Here is a 22083-nt window from a genome sequence, read left to right as displayed (position 1 = left end):
TCTTTTTTCTTTGTTTTTAGAGACAGGGTCTTGCTCTGTCGCCAAGGCTGAGGCTGGAGTGCCATGGTATGATCATAGCTCACTGTCGCCTCGAACTCATGGGCTCAGGTGGTTGATTCTCCCACCTCAGCCTCCCAAGTAGCTAGTACTACAGGCACGTGCCACCATACCTGGCTAATTTTGTAAATCTTTTGCAGAGATGGGGTTTTATTTTGTTTCCCAGGCTGATCTTGAACTCCTGGCCTCAAGAAATCTTCCTGCCTCAGTTTCCCAAAGTGTGAGCATTACAGGTGTAAGCCACTGAGCCTGGCCTAATTTGTATTTTCTTGTTGAGAAACTCTTCATGCATTTATGACCATCTTCTTTGGTGAAGTGTCTGTTAGAATCTCCAGCCCCTTAAAAATCGGGTTGTTGGCCAGGCACAGTGACTCACGCCTATAATCCCAACACTTTGGGAGGCTGAGGTGGGTGGATCACCTGAGGTCAGGTGTTCAAGACCAGCCTGACCAATATGATAAAACCCCGCCTCTACTAAAAATATAAAAATTAGCCGGGCGTGGTGGCATGCACCTGTAATCCCAGCTACTCAGGAGGCTGAGACAGGAGAATCGCTTGAATCTGGGAGGTGGAGATTGCAGTGAGCCGAGATCGCAGCCTGGGCAACAAGAGCAAAACTCTGTCTTAAAATAAACAAATAAATAAATAAAAATAAAAATTGGGTTGTCTTATTATTGAGTTGTAAGAAATCTTAATATATTCGAGCTATGAATCCTTTGTCAGGTATGTGGACTGCATGATTTTCTCTAAGTCTGTGGCTTGCCTTTTCATTTTCTAAGTGGTGTCTTCCAAAGATCATAAGTTTTTGATTATGATAAAGCCCAATTTACAGATTTTTTTCATTTACAGTTTGTGCTTTTTATGTCCTAAGAAATCTTTGCCTACCTCAAAGTTTTGAACAGTTTCTTTTTTACACTTTCAGTACTTCTATAATTTCAGGTTTTTCTGTGTAGCTCAATAACCCATTTGAGATTATTATTATTATTTTTTTTGAGATGGAGTCTTGCTCTGTCGCCCAGGCTGGAGTGCAGTGGTGCGATCTCGGTTCTGCCTCCCTGGTTCACGTCATTCTCCTGCCTCAGCCTCCTGAGTAGCTGGGACTACAGGCATGTGCCGTCACACCAAGCTGATTTTTGTAGTTTTAGTAGAGATGGGGTTTCACCAGGATGACCAGGATGGTCTTGATCTCCTGACCTCGTGATCTGCCCACCTTGGCCTCCCAAAGTGCTTGGATTACAGGCTTGAGTCACCGTGCCCGGCCACAGATTAATTTTTATACATGATATAAGTATCCAAGTTTATTTTTTTCCATATGAATATCTAATTGTTCCAACACCATTTGCTGAAGAGACTTTTGGTGATAGTCCTTAAAACTCTCCATTTCCCTTGGACTCTAAGGTTGGAAGGATTTGGTGTGACAAATAGGCTGCATTTGTTAAGTAGTAATTTATCTCTATTCCCATCTTGACTTCTGAAAGACATACAGAACTGCCCGGCTTCTGATCAGCATGAGACAGTGTTATCATACTGAGCCAAAAGAATCCCAGCCAAAAGCAGAGAATCCAACATCCAGCTAGCTGGCTCGGCGAGCGTGTGGGGAAACACAAAATCTCCCTGAGGATTTTCCCAATGGGGAGAATGCATTTTGGATCTCCACTCACAACTCTGCAATTCAAACCTCTTCTGTACTTAGACGAGGACTGCTCTGTGGAGGGGCCTTGGCTCTCCTCCTTGGCCCCAGCAGCCTCTCTATCTACAAATAAAAGAGCTGTTGGTCAGGCGCGGTGGCTCATGCCTGTAATCCCAGCACTTTGGGAGGCTGAGGCGGGTGGATCACCTGAGGTCCGGAGTTCGAGATCAGCCTGACCAACATGGAGAAACCCCATCTCTACTAAAAATACAAACTTAGCTGGGCGTGGTGGTGCATGCCTGTAATCCCAGCCACTTGGGAGGCTGAGACAAAAACAAACAAACAAACAAAAAACCCAACTTAATTTTAATTGTAAGGAGAAAAATAATTAAAATCAACAGTATCTTTTCATCCACTGGGGTGGTAAAGCGGAAAAAAAATCTGATAATATCAAGTGCTGGTGAAGGTACAGAAACAGGCATATCGCTGTGGGAAGTGTAAAGGAGAGCAGTCAATTTACATTCTGAAGGCAATTTAGCCTTATCTGTTAAAACAAAAAATGTACATATCCTTAATTAAGTTACAGCAGTTTGATTACACTGAGTGTCAGAGAGGCTGTAGATTAGGGTACTCAATCACTGCCAGTGGGAGCATTTATTAATAAAATCTTATTTGAGAACTATTCTTGAATGTCTATTAAAATATAAAAAACACACGCCCTGGGATCCAGCAATGCCACTTCTCAGCATCTGCCCTAGACAAATACAAGTTCCCAAGGAGGCAAATACAAAGATTTTTCCCTCTAGTATTGTTTGGTGTTTTATTCTCCTGTATTTTCTAACACTCTTAGTTTTATTTTGCTTGTGGATTAAAAAAAAAAAAAAAAATCCAGTCTTCTGATTATATGATTTAAAGACATAAAAAAACAAATAAAATAAAAAGAAGGAGGACCAGTGACATGCTGGGTACTGGGTGCCAAGGAAGGACTGTAAATTGGAACAGACGGACAGCCTTTTGCAGACCAGAACCCAAGACTCCAGAGATGAGCAGGCATGGCAAGACCAGTTAACATCCCAGGACCAAGAGAAGCTTCCAGTCTTGGGGGAGGGGGCTGCAGATGGTTTACCCCACTACAGCAGCTCTAGGATCCCCAGCCCTCTTTGTAAGGGAAGTTTGAATGGCAGGGGGTGTGGAGACAGGGGGCCACAAAGGGAGAAGGAACAGAAGGCGGTTGCTAGGAGACGGCTTGAAAAGTCTCAGCACAAGCTTGGAATTTGGTGGAAACCACTGATCTTGTGCCAGGGTTTTGGGAGATAGGTCCTGGGCCTATTTCTGGCATCAGACCTTTGCCTGTGTGATCCGTAGTAGTGTGGCACAGCAGTGTGCCAGGGAGAAAGAGAGAGAGGCAGAGAAAGAGAGAGGAAAGGAAAGAGAGAGGGAGATGGCCAGGGGTCGGTGGGGACAGACAGAGAGAGATATAGAGAGAGAGAGAAAGAAAGAGAGAGAAAAGGAGGGGGAGAGAGAAATTGAGACAATTTAGAGAGAATCCTAAACTAACAAAGGAACATATAAAAATTTCAGGAACCTTGCCATCCGCTTTATCACATGAAAAAAACAGTAAGGGAGAAGAGTAAAACAAGGATCAGTAAACTATAGCCCGTGGGCCAAATCCTGCCTGCTGCTTTGTTTTGGACAGTCTAAGCCATGAATGGTTTTTATATTTTAAAATGACTGAAAAAAAAAAAACCAAAAGGGGAATACTTGGTGAAAAGGTGCAAATTATATAAAATGCAAATTTCAGTGTCCATAAATGACATTTCCGTGGAACACGGACACTGTCATTGGTTTAAATACTGCCTACGGCTGCTTTCACACTGCAACAGCAGAGGTGAGGGGATGCAACAGAATTCCTACAGCCCACAAGGCAAACAATATTTACCATCTGGCCCTTTCCAGAAATCAACTGCTGACCTCTGGAGTAAAAGATATTAAGGAAGGGCGCCTTCTGAGACTAAATATATAATTTGGGGCTCTAAGAGAATAATAATATGGAAGAGTTATTGAATGCTTCCTCTAGGTCAGGGTCTGTGTTAAGTGCTTATCATGCATAATTGTACTGAATTTTGCAAAATACACCATGACATAGTAGTTGTTTTCTAAATCTCTATTTCACAGACGAGGAGACGGAAGTTTACAGCTGTGATATTCAGCCTAGGCTCCACATTAGAATCACCCAGGGAGCTTTTAAAACTTACTAATGCTCCGTAAGGTCTTACTGATCAGAAACAGAATCCCAGAAGGAAGTTGGCTGAGCTAGACTCCAGATCCATATCTGTCTGAATTTAAAGCACAGGCACTTAAGACCAACTTATTCTTCCTTCCAAATGGCAAGATTCATAGGCTGTGGCCATTTCCTACGTGGGATTTACCGTATTTCCAGCCAGTATTGAGGAATGTTCCTTCTCTCTTTCCTAACAATAATGTGGACCACGTATTGAGGGTCTACTGTGTGCTTTGCACTCGGTCTTCATCAGTGCCTTTCCCTTGAGTCTCCTTCAGTAACCTTATATAGTCAGTATTATTTCCTCAGTTTTCAGATGAGGCTCAGACAAGGTTAGAGCGACTTGCCCGGCAGTGACACAAAGTGTCGGCTTCTGTGGTGCCGGTCACATTCTGCTTCTTGATTTGCTGCTAGTTACAGAGTTTTGCTTTCCGAAAATTCACTGAGCTCTCTGCTTAGGTGAATTTTCTGTAAGAATTTTACACTACAATAAAAAGTTTCAAAAATACTTTGCCTAAGGTGACACAAAAACATGAAGAATCCAAGATTCAAACCCTAGTCTCTGTCATTGTTTCTTAAAGTGTATGATGAGATCTTTCTCATAATACAAGGAATTAAATAGCACCGAATCACAAAGTGAGGAAGTTGTCCCCTTTTCAATTCTTGTTCAGACATTTTGATTACAACAAGGAGAAAGTTTCTGGCAATAGCATGTCTTCAGCGTTGCTGAAACACTTGCTAACCTTTTTTTTTTTTTTTTTTTTAATAACGGGAGAGAAGGCTCAGGCTTAGCAAGCAATATCTCTAACTAGACTTTAATAATATTGCTTTATTTTCATGACATTGTATTTTCCACAGTTACCTTTTGAAGCAGACTTGGCTCTTGGTCTACCCAGTATCCACTTTTTCCCTTAGTAACAGAAATTTGATTTTTGTACCCAAATAACAGATCTCATTCTCCAATCTCCCTGCAGTTAGGCAGGCTAAGTGGCTAAGCTTGGCCAATGAGAAGCAAGCAGAAGTTGCTGTGTGGGACATTCAGGAATGCTTCTTAGTTAAAAGGTACACAGGCATGCTCTCTTTTATCTTTCCTATTTCCTGATGGTTACCTGGCCTGATGGCTGGTGATCCAGCAGCCATCTTGGGCTATAAAGCAGCCTGAGTGATGGAGGTCACATAGTAAAGACAGCAAAGCAGACAGAGGAAAGGAGCCTAGATTCCCAATAACACCGTGGGGTTGACAGAATTGGATAGCCTTGGATTGCTTCCTCCGTTGTTTTTTTTTTGAGACAGAGTTTCACTCTGTCACCTAGGCTGGAGTGCGGTGGCGCAATCTCAGTTCACTGCAACCTTGTCCTCCTGGGTTCAAGCAATTGTCCCTGCCTCAGCCTCCCGAGTAGCTGAGATTAAATACATAATTTGGGGCTCTAAGAGAATAATAATATGGAAGAGTTATTGAATGCTTCCTCTAGGTCAGGGTCTGTGTTAAGTGCTTATCATGCATAATTTTACTGAATTTTGCAAAATACCCCATTACAGGTGCCCACCACCATGCCTGGCTAATTTTTGTATTTTTTAGTAGAGATGGGGTTTCGCCATGTTGGCCAGACTGGTCTCGAACTCCTGACCTCAGGTGATCCATCCGCCTCGGGCTCCCAAAGTGCTGGGATTACAGGTGTGAGCCACTATGCTCGGCCTCTCCCATTATTTTTAAATTGTTTTTGAGATGAGGTTTCACTATGGGTTCAAGCAATCTTCCTGCCTCCTGCCTCAGCCTCCTGAATAGCTGGGATTACATTCTTCTTCTTTTTTCTTCTTCTTCTTCTTTCTCTTTCCCCCCTCCTCCCCTCCCCACTCCCCTCCTCTCCCCTCCCCTAGTCTCTCTCTCTCTCTCTTTCTCTCTCTCTCTCTTTTGAGACAGAATCTTGCTCTATCACCCAGGTTGGAGTCCAGTGACACAATCTCAGCTCACTGCAACCTCCCCCTCCTGGGTTCAAGTGATTCTCCTGCCTCAGCCTCCTGAGTAGCTGGGATTACAGGCGTGCACCACCACGCCCAGCTAATTTTTGTATTTTTAGTAGAGACGGGGTTTCAACATGTTGGTCAGGCTGGTCTTGAACTCCTGACCTCACGATCCGCCCACCTCGGCTTCCCAAAGTGTTGGATTTACAGGCATGAGCTACCATGCCTGGGCCTCTTATTCTTAAGTGAAGAAGAAGTAAACTTCTATCTTATTTCTGTCTAATATTTCTGCTCTCCATTCCTGAAAGTCAAATGCAATTCCCAAGGACTCTTTACTTTATGGCAAACTACACAAATTTTCCATTTAGAGTAACATAAAGTTTCTCCTTTTTTTTTTTTTTTAAGCAAAATAAAGGTCACTATATCAAGATAAAGAATAACATTAGGTGTGAACTAGCATAGGTGACTCATGGGAAACAAAATGGCAAATTCGAAAGGAATTCTGGGAACCATCGTACTAGGTTACATTGCCTTTTTGCCTGTAGAGAACCCATGAGGAGAGGGTTTCTCAGTCTTCCCAGTGGAACCCTTCTCTTAGTTGCACTGGCATTTGGGGATCTCATTGCTGGGCCTAGATCCAGGCAGGGCAGCTCCTGGGGCCCAAGGGTGTGCTCACTCACCAGCTGTCTTCCAGAGTCTGTGTGCCGCTCCTGCCCTCCTGCCTCTTCTCCAGCTCCACCGCTGTCTGTTCCAACAGAGCAGACACAGCGTCCTATAGAGACAAAGGCTGCTGGGTCATTGGGTACAATGTAGGTGCCACCCTACCTGCCAGGAATCAGAGCATCTCAGACCTGTGACCCTCCCAGTGAACTGATGGTCAAACCAAAGACCAGAGTGGTCAAGTGTCTTGCCCAAGGTCACTGATAAACTGGAAAAATTGTCCTTAATTTCTCCAACTAGCAGTTCTCCAGAGAATAGCCCCTGTATGTACGAACGTACTCAGCATCGTGGTGGCAGACAGCCAAGTTTAGCAGTGAAGTGAGACAGAATGAAGGTCTCTGACTGTAAGGAGACCACAGCATCATCAGACCAACATGTGAACCATCAATAACATAATGCATAATGCACTGTCTCTTTTTGGAGTGAGAGACCTGAGTTTGAGACCTAGCTTTGCTGAGGAGATGTACATCTTAATGTAATTTGGTTATCTCTCTGAGACTTGGTAAACTGTACATAATAAACGGAATAGTGCCTGATGCAAAAGGGAGTACAGAAAATGATGATGATGATGATGAAAAAGAAGGTGGGGGTGGGGAGGGAAAGGAGAGGAGGAGGAGAAAGAGAAAAAGAAAATAGACTTAATTGATCTATTTGCTACCCTTATCTTTACCTGTATGTCCCAACCTATCCTCTGCATAGAAATTCTAGGCAGTGGCTGTCCAAACTAACCAAGTACTGACAGAAGGAACAACCTCTACAGAGAGGAAAGGATCACTACAGAGAATTACAAGAAAACCTGAATCCAAAACACTCTCTCTAACTTTTTGATGTGGTCAGGATCCCATAGGAGTCCAATACCCCATAGGTAAGACTAACTTCACTGCTCAACTGAGTCCTGACCAGTCTGCCTGGCCAGTAGGTGTGGGCTTTCCAAATGGGGGAGACAGTTTAAGGATATTTTAATGTGTTAAAGCGTACTGCACTAACTAAAATGAAAAAACATATTTTTTCACCGAAAATAGGCAAATGTAAGATTTTTTTTTTCTTTTTTTCTTTTCTTTTTTTTTTCTGAGATGGAGTCTTGCTCTCTTGCCCGGGCTGGAGTGCAATGGTGTAATCTTGGCTCAATGCAACCTCTGCCTCCCGGGTTCAAGTAATTCTCCTGCCTCAGCCTCCCTAGTAGCTAGGATTACAGACGACTGCCATCATGCTTGGTTAATTTTTGGAATTTTAGTAGAGACAGGGTTTCGCCATGTTGGCCAGGCTAGTTTTGAACTCAGAGAGATCTACTCAAGAGATCCTCCTGCCTCAGCCTCCTAAAGTGCTGGGATTACAGGCACGAGCCACCATGCCCGGCCAAGATTTTCAAGTAAGAGTCACGATGGAACAGTTACCACGTGCTCTTTACATATATTTCTTCAAAGCATCATAAAAACTTTTTTCTCTTTTTAATAATTAATTATTATTATTATTATTATTTTTGTAGAGATAGGCCTCACCATGTTGCCCAGGCTTGTCTTGAATTCCTGGCCTCAAGAGATCCTCCTGCCTCGGCCTCCCAAAGTGCTGGGATTATAGGCCTGAGGCACCGTGCCCATCCTCATAACAACCTTTTAAGGCTCACATTAGACATGAAAAATTGGATGCTCAGGGAGGCCATACGACTGACCTAGCCCTCTGATTCTCTTCCCATGACTTCCAGCTGCCTCTTATACAAAGCCTCCACTGTGGACCTTGAACAAAGTAGGGGTCCAAGAATGGTTCGTCTTTTACCTTCCACAGTTTTCTATCTCCTTCTCCATTTCATTTGTAAAAAATCATGAATTAAGTTTTCGTGAGCCAAGTGGTATTAGGTAGAACAAAGGACAGGAGGAAGCACAGATGTGGAAGAAAGCAGTTGTGGAAGGGGAGCCGCCTGCCCCTTAGTGGAGATCTCTCGTTCCCTGTCTTCTTCTCCTACTTCCTCCACCCCATTTTTCTCCTCTCGTGATGCCTGACCACCTCCAGTTCTGGGAGAGGCTTTCCCTTCCAACATCCAGGTGCTGCCTTGTGGGAGGGTGGCACACCTGGTCCCAGCTCACCGTGCTTGCAGGCCCTGGGGCAGGGGCCGTGACTCCCACTGGCTTGAGCTCCCTGCTCTGTTTCTTCAAGTATTTGTAGCTGAGGAGGTTGTACCAGCGAGTCGACCTCTCCCCAGACCTGCAGACCTCCGCCAGGCTGATCTGGGCGCCTCCCTGTTGGGATGGAAACAAGGAGAACATAAGCGGGGCAGAGGGGGGAACCAAGTGTCAGGGAATCTGGTTCACGGAGACAGTATGGAGAAAACACCACTGCAGATAAGACGGAGGCATCCTGGCAGGAAGATAGGCCAAGTTGTTAACATTTCCAATAACTCATTTGTCGTTCATTCATTCGTTGATCGGTTTAATCATTTGCCAAATCTTTATTGAGGACTTATCCTATGAATTTTTTTTTAAATAAACAAAACTATGCTAAAAAAAAAAAAACCTTTAGTTTACCATCTTTGCTGCTTTTAAGTGCAATTTCAATGGTATTAAACATTACGCACATTGTTGTAAAAGAGATCTACTGAACATTCTCATCTTGCAAATCTGAAAGCTTTGCCTCCCGGGTTCACACCATTCTCCTGCCTCAGCCTCCCAAGTAGCTGAACTACAGGCACCCGCCACCACTAATTTTTTGTATTTTTAGTGCAGATGGGGTTTCACCATGTTAGCCAGGATGGTCTCGATCTCCTGACCCCATGATCTGCCCGCCTCGGCCTCCCAGAGTGCTGGGATTACAGGCGTGAGCCACCACACCTGGCAACTCTACACTTATTAAGCAACAACTTCCTTTTTCCCCTCCCTGCAGCCCCTAGTAACCACCACTGTATTTTCTGTTTCTATGAATTTGATGACTTTAGATACCTCATATAAGTGGAATCATACAGTATTTATCTTTTTGTGACTGGCTTACTGAACTTAACAATGCCTTCAAGGTCCATCTATGTTGTAGCGTATATCAGAATTTTATTCCTTTTTTGTTGTTGTTTTTTTGGAGGTAAGGTCGCACTCTGTTGCCAGGCTGGAGTGCGGTGGTGTGATCATAGCTCACTGTAATCTCGAACTCCTGGGCTAAGAGATCCCCCTTCCTTTTTTTTTTTTTTTTTTTTTTTGAGACGGAGTCTCGCTCTGCCGCCCAGGCTGGAGTGCAGTGGCCGGATCTCAGCTCACTGCAAGCTCCGCCTCCTGGGTTTACGCCATTCTCCTGCCTCAGCCTCCCCAGTAGCTGGGACTACAGGCGCCCGCCACCTCGCCCGGCTAGTTTTTTGTATTTTTTAGTAGAGACGGGGTTTCACCATGTTAGCCAGGATGGTCTCGATCTCCCGACCTCGTGATCCGCCCGTCTCGGCCTCCCAAAGTGCTGGGATTACAGACTTGAGCCACCGCGCCCGGCCTGATCCCCCTTTCTTTTTAATGCTGAATAATATTCCATTGTATGGGCATGCTACATTATGCTTATCCAGTCATCTGTTGATGGACATTTGGGTTACTTCTACCTCTTCACTATTGCGAGCAGTGCTGCCATGAACATGAGTGTACTAGTAATTCTTTAAGAACCTGCTTTCAGGGCGGGCATGGTGGCTCATGCCTGTAACTGGAGCACTTTGGGAGGCTGAGGCGGGTGGATCACCTGAGGTCAGGAGTTCGAGACCAGCGTGACCAACATGGAGAAACCCCATTTCTACTAAAAATGCAAAATTAGCCAGCCGTGGTGGCATATTCCTGTAATCCCAGCTACTCGGGAGGGTGGGGCAGGAGAACTGCTTGAACCCAGGAGATGGAGGTTGCAGGTGAGCTGAGATCGTGCCATTGTACTCCAGCCTGGGCAACAAGAACAAAACTCTGTCTCAAAAACAAAACAAAACAAAACAACAACAACAACCTGCTTTCAGTTATCTCGAATATATGCCCAGAAGTACAACTGCTAGGTCATATGGTAGTTACATTTTAAATTTTTTAGTGGAACTACTATACTGTTCACATCAACACTTGCTAAGGAAGTGCTTATAATCCCACCAACAATGCACACGAGTTCCAATTTCTCTACATCTTCACCATTTTGTGTGGTTTTTTGATAGCCATCATCCAAATATGTGTGAGGTGGTATCTCACTGTGGTTTTGATTTGCATTTCTCTGATAATTAGTAATGTTGAACATCTTTTCACATGGATGTTGGCCATTTGTATATTAATTTTGGAGAAATGTCTATTCAAGTCCTTTCTCCTTTTCACATTGGGTTATTTGATTTTTCTGTTGTTGAATTCCCATTCTGTGTTAGTTATATTAAGCACTAGGTTCTATGTTATGTACTGAGCATAATGATGGTCCCCACATGGTTCCACCTTCTGGGAGCCAGCACTGTCCCAAGGAACTCAGGAACTGAACAAGTAATTAATTCCAAGTGAGGTAGAAAACTGCATTGTCATTTCTCCTCCACTAAATTTGCAAATGTTTAAAAAATTGACAACAAATGCTGTTGGTGAGGTTATGGGGAAACAGGCTCTCTCTCACCTTGCTCATGGGAATGTAAAATGGCAGAAACCTGATGGAAGGAATTTAGTCATATCTAGTAAAAACATAAACGCATTTTACCCTTCGACCGAGTAATTCTCCTTGTAGCTGTCTATCCCACAGATACACCTGCAGAAATCTGCACAAGTACAAAATGACCCACAAAAGGAGTCTTCATTCTGACCCTCTTTGTAATAGTGAAAGTTTTTTTTTTTTCCCTTGAGACAGAGTTTTGCTCTTTTTGCCCAGGCTGCTAGAGTGCAATGGCATGGTCTTGGCTCACCGCAACCTCTGCCTCCCAGGTTCAAGCAATTCTCCTGCCTCAGCCTCCAGAGTAGCTGGGATTACAGGCATGTGCCACCACGCCTGGCTATTTTTTTTTTTTTTTTCATATTTCTAGTAGAGACGGGGTTTCTCCATGTTGGTCAGGCTGGTCTTGAACTCCTGACCTCAGGTGATCCGCCCACCTCGGCCTCCCAAAGTGCTGGGATTACAGGTGTGAGGCACCGCGCCCAGCCAACAGCAAAAGATTTTAAACGACCCAAAGGTCCAGCAACAGGGAACAGACTGAAAGAACTATAATCTATCTATGCAATGGAATATTATGTAGCTGTGTAAAAAAGAGGAAGATCTCTTTACACTGATGCAGAGACATGGCCAGGCTATACAGTTACGAGAAAAAAAATAGCACGGTGCAGAAAAGAGTACATAATATGCTACCTTTCGTGTAAGAGAGAGGGGGATAAGTATATGTGTCTATAGTCTATGTATATATTGCACCATGTTTGAGGTGCAAGGCAGAGTGAACATGATCATACGTGCACAAGAAATAATGGAAAGATGAAAAAGAAATTAATCAAAGTGGTCACCTATACAGGATAGGTAGTGAGGCTGGGGTGAGGAGAGAGCATGATTTCTCTTCAGTAAACCTTTCCATACAATTTTTCTTTGAGTTATGTAAATATATCCCTTAAACTGAAAACAAATTATAACAAACTAACCTAACTGACTATAAGCTCACAGAAAAGGGAATTATTTCAAGTGACTTAATATTTTTACTGTTTTGTTTCTCCCCCCTACATCCTCTCTAGAAATTACTACAAACTAATTAATCATTCCTCAGAGGCTTTATTGTTTTGACATGTCCAAAAATGAGCCCTGGTCAGGTTTGGGAAGGTGGTCAGCCTACCTTCCCCTAACACACTAGTGTCGGTGTGTGTAAGGGGCTACCCAGACTCTGTGCTGATGGGTAGTAGAAATACCAAATGCCAGTTTGCAAAATGGACTTGAGCCAAGTGTATTAATCCGTTCTCATGCTAATAAAGGCATACCCGAGACTGAGTAATTTATAAAAGAAAGAGGTTTAGTTGACTCACAGTTCAGCATGGCTGGGGAGGCCTCAGGAAACTTATAATCATGGCAGAAGAGGAAGCAAACACTTCCTTCTTCACATGGTGGCAGCAAAGAGAAGTGGCGAACAAAAGTGGGAAAAGCCCCTTATATAACCATCGGATCTCATGAGAACTCACTCACTATCATGAGACTAGCAGCATGGGGGTAACCGCCCCCATGAGTCAATTACCTCCCACCAGTTCCCTCCCACAACACATGGGGATTATGGGGGCTACAATTCATCAGGATGCATCGGAACGTGGCAGAGCTGTGCTAGGTCTGGGACAGTGAAAGGTGGTTTCTGAGAGCACAGTGGTGAGTGGGGAGAGGAAGAAAGCACGATGCGGACACTTCGCTTGTTTAGCACCAGCTTCCTCATCTGGAAAACAGGGAAAACAACTCCTACCTACCCGCCTATTGGGAGGATCAGAGTGAATTAAATGCTTGGCACACTTCAGGCACCCAGAATAAATGTACATATATATAAATATTTGTCTATTGCTCATTTATTCATTCAATAAAAACTCCCTAAGCCCTTCGCAGACTCTGGAACCACAGAAGCATGTAAGATATGATTCTTCCCCAAAACGGCTCATGGTTTCCTAGGGAGATAGACAGCTATGTTGGATATTACAGTTCAGAACATGCCAGGCCATGTGTGAGGTATGAGGGGAAAGGACCAGGATCACAGCTTTGAGGTGTAACACTTCCAGCAAATTATTATTAATTCTAACAAGATATACTGTTTATCTGGGGCCGGCTCACAGCTGTGAGTATTGTCTACCTCAGTAAACTGGATGCACCTTTGAGGGCATTTACGTATTCATTCATTCATTTATTCAACACACAAAAACGTGCCGAGAAATCTCATGTGCCAGGCACTGTTCTGGGTGCTGGAGACAGAGCAGAATTGAAGGCAGATAAATATTCCTGCCCCATGACTTTATATTTGCGTCTAGGGGAATCAGATAACAACTCCATAGGTAAACTCCTTACTGTGTTTCATCGAATCTAAGACGCCATCTTTAAAAGTGTACCATTATTTTATGCACCAAGAAAGAGAAATAGTTGCCAATTAAACTATAACTTGTCATCTAGTACACAGTGCATCTTGATTTCAGAAATAAAATGTAAAGATAACACGTACCCTAGAATCTATGAGGTACAGTGAAATGTTAGGTGATAAAAGGTGGTGTAGAGAAAAATACTACAGGGAAGGGGGCTAGAAGGGGTAAGAGAGCAGAGAGGGTAATGGGATTTACATAGGGTGGAAGACCTCACTGAGAAGGTGACATTTGAACAAAGTCCGGAAGAAGGTGAGGGAACACCTGGGAGGACAGGATGCCAGGCAGAGGACACAGCAAGTGCAAAGGCCTGGAGGGGAGCACATGTTGGCATATTCAAGGAACACGAGGCTGCAGGAAGAGTTTTGCAGATATAATCCCAGAGATAAGAAGTGGCCAAATCCCAAAGGGCCTTGGAGGCCAGGCAAAGGACACAGGTGTTGACTCTAGGTGGAGACATAAGCCATCATAAGGTTTTAGCAAAAGAATGGCATGCACTGATTTACATTTAAATAGGATTAGTCTGGCTACTTTGTTGAAAAAAGAGGAAGGGGAAATGGACAGAAGCTGGGAGACCAAGTAGGAGATGGCTGCCATCATCCAAGGAAGGAAAGACAGTGGCTTGGGTCTGGGGAAGTGGTGAGAAGTGGGATGTACGGTTCTTTTGAAGGTGGAGCTAAGAGGATGGGGTAAGGGAAAGAGAGGGGTTACGGATGACTGCAGGGTGTCTGAGCTGAGCAATGGAAGAATGAGATTGCCATTGGCTGAGACAGTGGACACACAGGATGAAAGGTCAGGGGCATTCTTGTGGCCATGTTAGTTTGAGGTCCTATTTTATGTTTAAGTGAAAATGCAGAACAGGCAGTGGAAATAAGAGATTTGAGGGGTGTGGGGAGGCCCAGGCTGGAGCCCTGCACTTGGGATGGGTTTGCAACTGGGAGATAAAATGAGATCACCAAGGAAACGAGTAGAAAAGGGGAGGATCAAGGACCCAGCCCTGGGCCCTCTGAGATAGGGAGGTCAGGGAAATGAGGAAGAACCAGCAAAGGAGACCAAGATGCTAGAGGTGAGGGGAAAACACTGGAAGAGCAAGGTAACCAGGAGGCCAAGCAAGGGCAAAGGATGTTGAGGGAGGTGGAGTCAGCAACTGCGGCAAGTGTAGCTGGCAGGTCCAGAAGGAAGATGGAGAACTGGCCTCTGGTCTGGTAACAAGGAGCTCACTGATGAACATGATGAGGACACCCTTGGTACAAAGATGAGGGCCAGGCTAGGCACGGTGGCTCGCACCTGTAATCCTACCACTTTAGGAGGACAAGGTGGGCGGATCACTTGAGGTCAGAAGTTTGAGACTAGCATGGCCAACATGGTGAAACCTCACTCTACTAAAAATACAGAAAATTAGCCAGGTGTGGTAATGCGTGCCTGTAGTCCCAGCTACTTGGGAGGCTGAGGCAGGAGAATGGCTTGGACACAAGAAGTGGAGGTTGCAATGAGCCGAGATCATGCCATTGCCCTCCAGTCTGGGTGACAGAGTGAGACTCTCTCTCAAAAATTAAAAAATAAAAGTAAAAAAATATTAAAAAAAGAAAGATGAGGGCCAAAGTCCACGTAGATTGGGTTACAGAGAGGAAGGGAACACTTCTTTCAAGTTTTTCTATAAATAAAGCGAAAGAAACAATGTAGTAGTTGGAAGTGGAAATGGGGCGAAAAAGTTTTAGGTTGGGTGTGGTGGCTCACACCTGTAACCCCAGTCCTTTGGGAGGCTGAGGCAGGAGGACTCCCTGAGCCCAGGAGTTCAACCAGCCTGGGCAACATAGTGAGACTCCATCTCTACAAAAAATACAAAAATTAGCCAGGCATGGTGTCATGTGCCTATAGTCCCAGCTACTGGGGAGGCTGAAATGGGAGTATCACTTGAGCCCAGAAGGTCAAGGCTGCTGTGAGCCGAGTTCACAGCACTGCACTCCAGCCTGGGCAACAAAGCAAGATCCTCAGTCAAAAAAACGTTTGTTTTGTTTTGAGCATGGGAGAAATAATAGCATGATGGTATACTGATAGGCTGGATCCAGTGGAAGAGGGAAAATTGAAGACAGAGGAAAGAGCAGAATGGCTGCTGGAGTAATGTCCTTATGAGAAAATGGGGGCGCTGGCCTCAGACAGGAGTGCAGAAGGCCCATCCTCAGAAGCCAGGGAAATGGCAGAATTTACAAGAACAGCTAGATATGGTATGGGGGCCCTCTTCTGAGTCTGTTCTGTCTTCTCTCCCTGAGGGAAGTATGAATTAGTCATTGTGATGAGTGGGTGAGTAAATCATCCAGGGAGATACAGTATGATTTCTGGGCAGTATTCAGGGCTCATGGGAAGTGAGTGATTACCATTTCCAAATGACACCATACAGCGTGGTTGTGTGCATTTTTTTTCCAGTTGCTCAGTTGGAGAGGAGGGGGTGGAGAGCTCGCTTTGACAGGGCTGGGGTTTTGCCAAGTTAGTATGCCAAAGTGAGAGGGAGCAAGGGAACGGTTGTAATGGTGAACCATAGGATGTAAGTGGGGCCTGAGAAGCAGGCTAGCTCGAGAGAGCCTGGGCTGGGTGGCACTGAACGCAGCAGTAGAGCAGTGGGCAACTAGGCCCCCTGCGATGCCATGCTAGGGCATTTGGTGGAACTGTTGCCTGCGATATTGGGAAGGTGGGCAGTGTAGTCCTCCAAACCTGTAATCTGGGTCTGGGGACATGAGAGACACTCATAGTAACCTCCTGAGAAGTGGCATGGTGTGATGGCTACACATAAGGAAGCTGGAGTCTCTGTTCAAATCCAGGCTTCGCCATCTTCTCCTTGGATGACCTGGCAGGTTACTTAGCCTTTCTGGGCCTTGATCCCTTATCTTCCTGGGGCGATCGCGAAGATTAAATGAGATACTGCACACGAAGTTCTTAGCCCACTGGTAGACACATAGACTCAGCTCAGTACAGATGCTATTGCTGCCTGGCTGAAAACGGACTGGGGATTCCACACACCCTGCTGCCCGGAGTCTCTGCGTGGGAGCGGACAGGCCCTTTTTCCTCCCATCTCACTTCCTCTCCTCCTCCAGCCACCAAAATACGACAGCCTGACACTCCATGTCCCCACCGCATACGGGAAAGGAGGTTTCCCATTGGCCGCAGGCAGAGACAAGCCACAGTGAGATGAGCGCTTTGGCTGCTGCTATGGCAACCAGCAATGACCAGACTTCAATTAGGAAGGAGGAATAAAAGGCATCCAATTAGGAGAAGAAAATAGGATTTAGCCTCTTCTCGTTTAGGAATGCCCAGAGCCAAGGGAATGCTTCGCTGGAGGAGACCAGGCTTGCCAACCCCTTCAAGTCACCACCCCCACCTCTGAGCTCCAGGGAGCCCTGTGCTGGCAAAAAGACAACACAGAGGCACTGACGTGTGTGGACTTCGGAGGTAGACCCGCTGGGGTTCAAATATGGCTTCTGCCACTTTCCTAACTGTGTGATCTAGGAAAAGTCTTTCGCCTCTTTGTGCCTCAGTTTCTCCACTGGAATACGCTACCTATTTTGCAAGGTTGGAGCGAGGATCAATAGAGATAATGGGCTGGGCACGGTGGTTCACACCTGTAATCCCAGCACTTTAGGAGGCGGAGGCAGGCGGATCACTTGAGGTCAGGAGTTTAAGATCAGCCTGGGCAACATGGCGAAACCCCGCCTCTACTAAAAATACAAAAATTAGCCAGGTATGGTGGTGTGCGCCTGTGGTCTCAGCTACTCGGGAGTCTAAGGCAGGAGAACTGCTTGAACCTGGGAGGCGAAGGTTTCAGTGAGCTGTGATCACGCCACTGCACTCCAGAGACTGAAAGCGAGACTCAGTCTAAAACTAAAGAAAAAAAAAAAAACAGAGATAATGCATGTAAAGAGCTTAGCTCAGTGCCTGCCATATAAACTGCATCCTACTGGCATTAATTATTGCATTATTGTCAGTAACAACATCATTGGCCTCACCTGGGAGCTTGTTAGAAATGCAGACTTTCAGGTTCTGCTCCAGACTTGCTGAATCAGAATCTGCATTTTAGCCAGAGCTCCAGGTAACTTGTGTGCATGGTACAGTCTGAGGCGCTGCTTTAGCGCCTTGTTTAGTCTTCAGAGAACCACCTCCAGGAAGGCAGTATGAGCCAGATTTTACAGACAAGGGAAATGAGACTGAGAATTGAAGATTGTGAGGAGACACAGCTGGAAGGGCAAGCCTGGTGACAGCCCCAGGCCACAATCCAAGGATGTGGCCCCACAATGCCATGATAGAGAAGGGTTTTACAGAGCATGAAGATCAAGGCAAGGGTGGAGAGCAAAGAGATTCCCTTCTCTGGGCAAACGCCTGTGAGTTACAGCAGGAGAAAGGGGTGAGCCCTCCGAGAAGGCAGTGAGAAGCTCCACATTCCAGCTTCCAGACATGGAGGCAGGAGAGGTTTGGAGAGGTGTACACATCTTGTTTCTCCCCTTTGCACGCATCCCACATTTTCCTCCATCACTTCAACCCAGCCATTTCCAACACGGCCCTCCTCACAGTTTGTTTACATCTTAGCCATCGATGCTGGCGCCTTGTCTGTTTGGCTCCCCATTGAATCCCCGGCCGCAGACACAGGGGTGGGGACACAACAAGCTCCCAGTACAGATCTGAGCACGAGTGGAGCAACCTTCTAGGTATAATGCCCACGCTTGGGCTCCTTCGTGCTCACAGTTGAGGTATCATTAAAATACTCTAACACTAAATGGCATCAGGGTTCACAAAGCCCTTTACTTCTTTTAATTCACTTGTACATCGTAAGCCCGAGTTAGCTATTATATAAATCCCCCTTCTACAGATGGGAAAGCTGAGTATCTGTCTGCACTTGGGTCTGCCTGTCTCTTAGGACACAATGTACCTGGGCTACTTCATTCCCAGTCCTGACTCCTGCCAATGCAGTGAGAGATGGAAGCCAGGGGAGGTCAGTTTCAGGGAGGAGACTAGCAATGGCCCCATTCAATGAGAACCCACTGTGGGTCAGACACTTGAATGGGTGCTTTACGGGTGCTATCTCAGTCCTTATAAAGATCCTTCTAGTGGGCATGATGGAGGCATTATCATTTGCATTTTATGGATAAGAAAAATGAGGATCAGAGATGTTAAGTACTTTGCCCAAGGTCATCCAGCTATACAGCAAGTGGTAAAGGTGGGATGTGAAGGCCTATGTGTTTGTTTTCATTATTCTGTGTGTTTTTTTTTTTTTTTTTTTTGGACACAGGGTTCTGCTGTTGCCCAGGCCAGAATACTGTGGCATGTCAGCTCACTGCAGCTCAAGGGATCCTCCCATCTCAGCCTCCAGAGTAGAGTAGCTAGGACTACAAGCATGCACCCAAGCCTGGCTAATTTTTTCTGTAGAGATGGGGTCTTGCTGTGTTGCCAGGCTGCTCTCGAACTCCTGCACTTGAGCGATCCTCTGGCCTTGACCTCCCAAAGGGTTGGGATTACAGACAAAAGCCACCACACAGCCATAGTCTGTGCTTATCTAATCTCTCATGCTGTAGAGTAAAGCTGCGGCATGCGGCGTTTTCCAGCTTCTGCCAGTTTCAAAAGGCACTTTCTGGTCCTTTATTCTTCTTCTCGCGAAAGACTTCCTTCCCTCCTGCCCTAAGTCTGAGAACAACATTCACCTGTGGAAGCCTTGCTGCCTAGACTCCAAGATGAGCCTGATTGATAGCACAACCTGCGTCTCCTTCAAGCCTTCTTCCTGAAGCTCAGGGTGGACCAATCTCCATACACACAGAAGGCCAACCAGCCAGCCAGACACGGCCCTTACCAGGCACTCTTCCAGATGGCTCCTGTCAGTGGTACAGACATCGACTCTTAAGGTCTTCTGGTGAAGGGCTGGATAGGACATGGATACCCAGAACACCTCATTGAACACTAGAGTGTCTGAGGCGTCCAGGGGCCGGGTCCGGAACAGGCAGGTGGTGCTTTCAGAGCAAGGAAGGACAGCCACGCGGATATTCCTAGAGGGAGACAGAACCGCAGGAAACCTTGGGTCAGCCCATGTCTGGGGTTTAAGTGTTGAACTAAACAGCTGCTGAAATCCCTAAGCAAACAACAGTGGATGAGAGTTTGTAGAAGTGAGGAATCTGGGGAATCAGGCCCCATACACTGGAAGAAACTTTGACAAATCGAACAAAATTCCAGATGCATTTGTCCTTTGGTCCAGACCCTTCACTTCTAGGCATCATCCCACAGATATCCCTGCCTGAGTACCAGTGAGTTATGGAGAAGGCTATTCAGCCTGGCACCATCTGGGTGGGCAAAAGACTGAAAATGACCCAAGCATCCCATCTTGTCTTCCTTCTGTTTTGTCTGCCTTCCTGTCCTTCCTTCTTCCCATATTTGCCACCCTCACAGGCTGGCTGGGTGTAGACCACAGACACATAAGCTTCTGTTGCCACCCTCCGGGCCTTATGATCCGAGAAAACTTGTAGGCAGATGAGTGCAATAAAGGATAAACCCATCTACCATGGGAGGAGCCCGCATGCGGACAGAGCAGGTGTTTGCATCCTATCAGCATCAAGGTAACACGCAGTCACACCCCTCCAAGAGAAGCACAGTGACTGGTGCTGACTTGGAATGAGAAGACCCAGCTCTCTCTGTAAGAAACACTTGAGCTTTGGAGAAGATAAAACAGACTGTGACCATTTCTCTCCATGAGGCTCAAAGTCCAGGAGGGTAGAGCCCAGGAAGGATCTGCTCACCACCCCATTCCTAGAGCTGGCATTCAGCAGGTGCTCAGCATGCCACGGGGCAGGAATTCACACAGTCATCTAGAGTGCTTGTCTTTACAGTTGGTGTGCTTGCCATTGTGCCTGTATTCACATGCACAGTACTGACATTTAGCATCACAGCCATATGCATTACAAACCCACAGTGTCTTGACATGGCCCATAATTGGATCAGGACAGGGCAGAAAAGTGACCCCCAGGGGTGACTCCGGAGGGTGAGAGTATGATACACACCCGTCCAGCTACATACTCACACTTTCTGGTCTTGTTGCTGCAACAGAGCAGAAAGGTTACTCAGCTGGATGATTAATATTGCAAATTGCTTATTCTTCTCATCATACCTGAAATGAAAAGGGGCATATGAAGTACCTATTAATAATACACTCATCTCTCTCATTTCTTCTCTCTGTTAAAAGTCACAGGACGTGGCTGTTGGCTGCCCTGCGGACTATGGTGAGCTCAAGAGCACGGGCCCAGTGCTTTGCTGCCATGCAGGGATGTAGAGCTAGAGCTGTCAATTGTTTGAAAAAAAATTTTTCTTTTTTGAAACAGGGTCTCACTCTGTCATCCAGGTTGAGTTCAGTGGCATGATCAGGGCTCATGGTAGCCTCGACCTCCCAGGCTCAGGTGATCCTCCCACCTCAGCCTCCTGAGTAGCTAGGACTACAGGTGTGCACCACCACATCCAGCTAATTTTTTGTATTTTTAGTAGAGATGGGGTTTCATCATGTTGCCTGAGCTGGTCCTAAACTCCTGCAATCAAGTGATCCATCTGCCTTGGCCTCCCAAAGCGTTGGGATTACAGGTGTGAGCCACCACGCCTAGTCAGTTGTCTGAATTTTTAAAAAGAACCCATAAATATGGGTGAAATTTCATGATATGGTAATATTGTCAACTAATTCCTATTAAAAAATACTGAAGGCCAGGTGTGGTGGCTCATGCCTATAATCTCAGCACTTTGGGAGGCCGAGGCAGGCAGATCATTTGAGGTCAGGAGTTTGAGACCAGCCTGGCCAACATGGTGAAACCCCATCTCTATTAAAAATACAAAAGTTAGCCAGGCGTGGTGGCACACGCCTGTAATCCCAGCTACTCAGGAGGCTGAGGCAGGAGAATCGCTTGAGCCCAGGAGGCAGAGGTTGCAGCGAGCTAAATCGCACCACTGCACTACAGCCTGGGTGACAGGTGAGACCCTGTCTCCAGAAAAAAAAAAAAAAAAACAAACAACAACAACAAAAAAATTGAGATCATCCTCCAACAAGAGAAAACAAAAAGAACCACCATGTGTGTATTGACCCAATCTGGGCTGCAGCCCCCAGCGATCAGCTTCCATCCAGGTCAATGAAACCTAGATGGGATGGAAAGACAAAAGCCACAGCAACAATGAACAAACATACTGAGAGGCAGGAGGTCTCAGTCCCAGTCCTGGCTCTGCCACCAGCCAGCTCCGTGAGTTGGGCCAAGTCATAAGGTCTTTTAAAACCTCATTTCTCCTATCTGTAAAGCGGACGGCTGGGAGGTGAGGAATGAATCAGCGTCCCTTCAGTTAAGAAGCTGCAATGGCCAGCAGGTCCTGCTGGTGCTGCCCTCCACCCTGGGCGGCTG

At 45.9% G+C, this 22083-nt stretch overlaps 1 protein-coding gene across 16 annotated transcripts in view; it reads right to left on the bottom strand.

Annotated features, from left to right (window-relative positions):
• WWC1 (WW and C2 domain containing 1) overlaps positions 1-22083 on the bottom strand; it is a 175539-nt gene that overhangs the window by 19579 nt on the left and 133877 nt on the right. For all 16 annotated transcript variants that reach the window (XM_015141371.3, XM_015141372.3, XM_015141373.3 and 13 more), the window contains 4 exons: positions 20733-20819; positions 19515-19707; positions 8732-8884; positions 6611-6702 (listed from right to left, as the gene is read on the bottom strand). In XM_015141371.3, coding sequence (XP_014996857.1) covers positions 6611-6702; positions 8732-8884; positions 19515-19707; positions 20733-20819 — 525 coding nt within the window. The remainder of the gene's footprint in view (positions 1-6610; positions 6703-8731; positions 8885-19514; positions 19708-20732; positions 20820-22083) is intronic.

Source organism: Macaca mulatta, chromosome 6 (genome assembly GCF_049350105.2).
Source record: "Macaca mulatta isolate MMU2019108-1 chromosome 6, T2T-MMU8v2.0, whole genome shotgun sequence".
NCBI classification, from domain to species: domain Eukaryota; kingdom Metazoa; phylum Chordata; class Mammalia; order Primates; family Cercopithecidae; genus Macaca; species Macaca mulatta.
The sequence above is the reverse complement of the archived record's forward strand: the minus strand, read 5'-3'. Positions and strand labels throughout refer to the sequence as shown.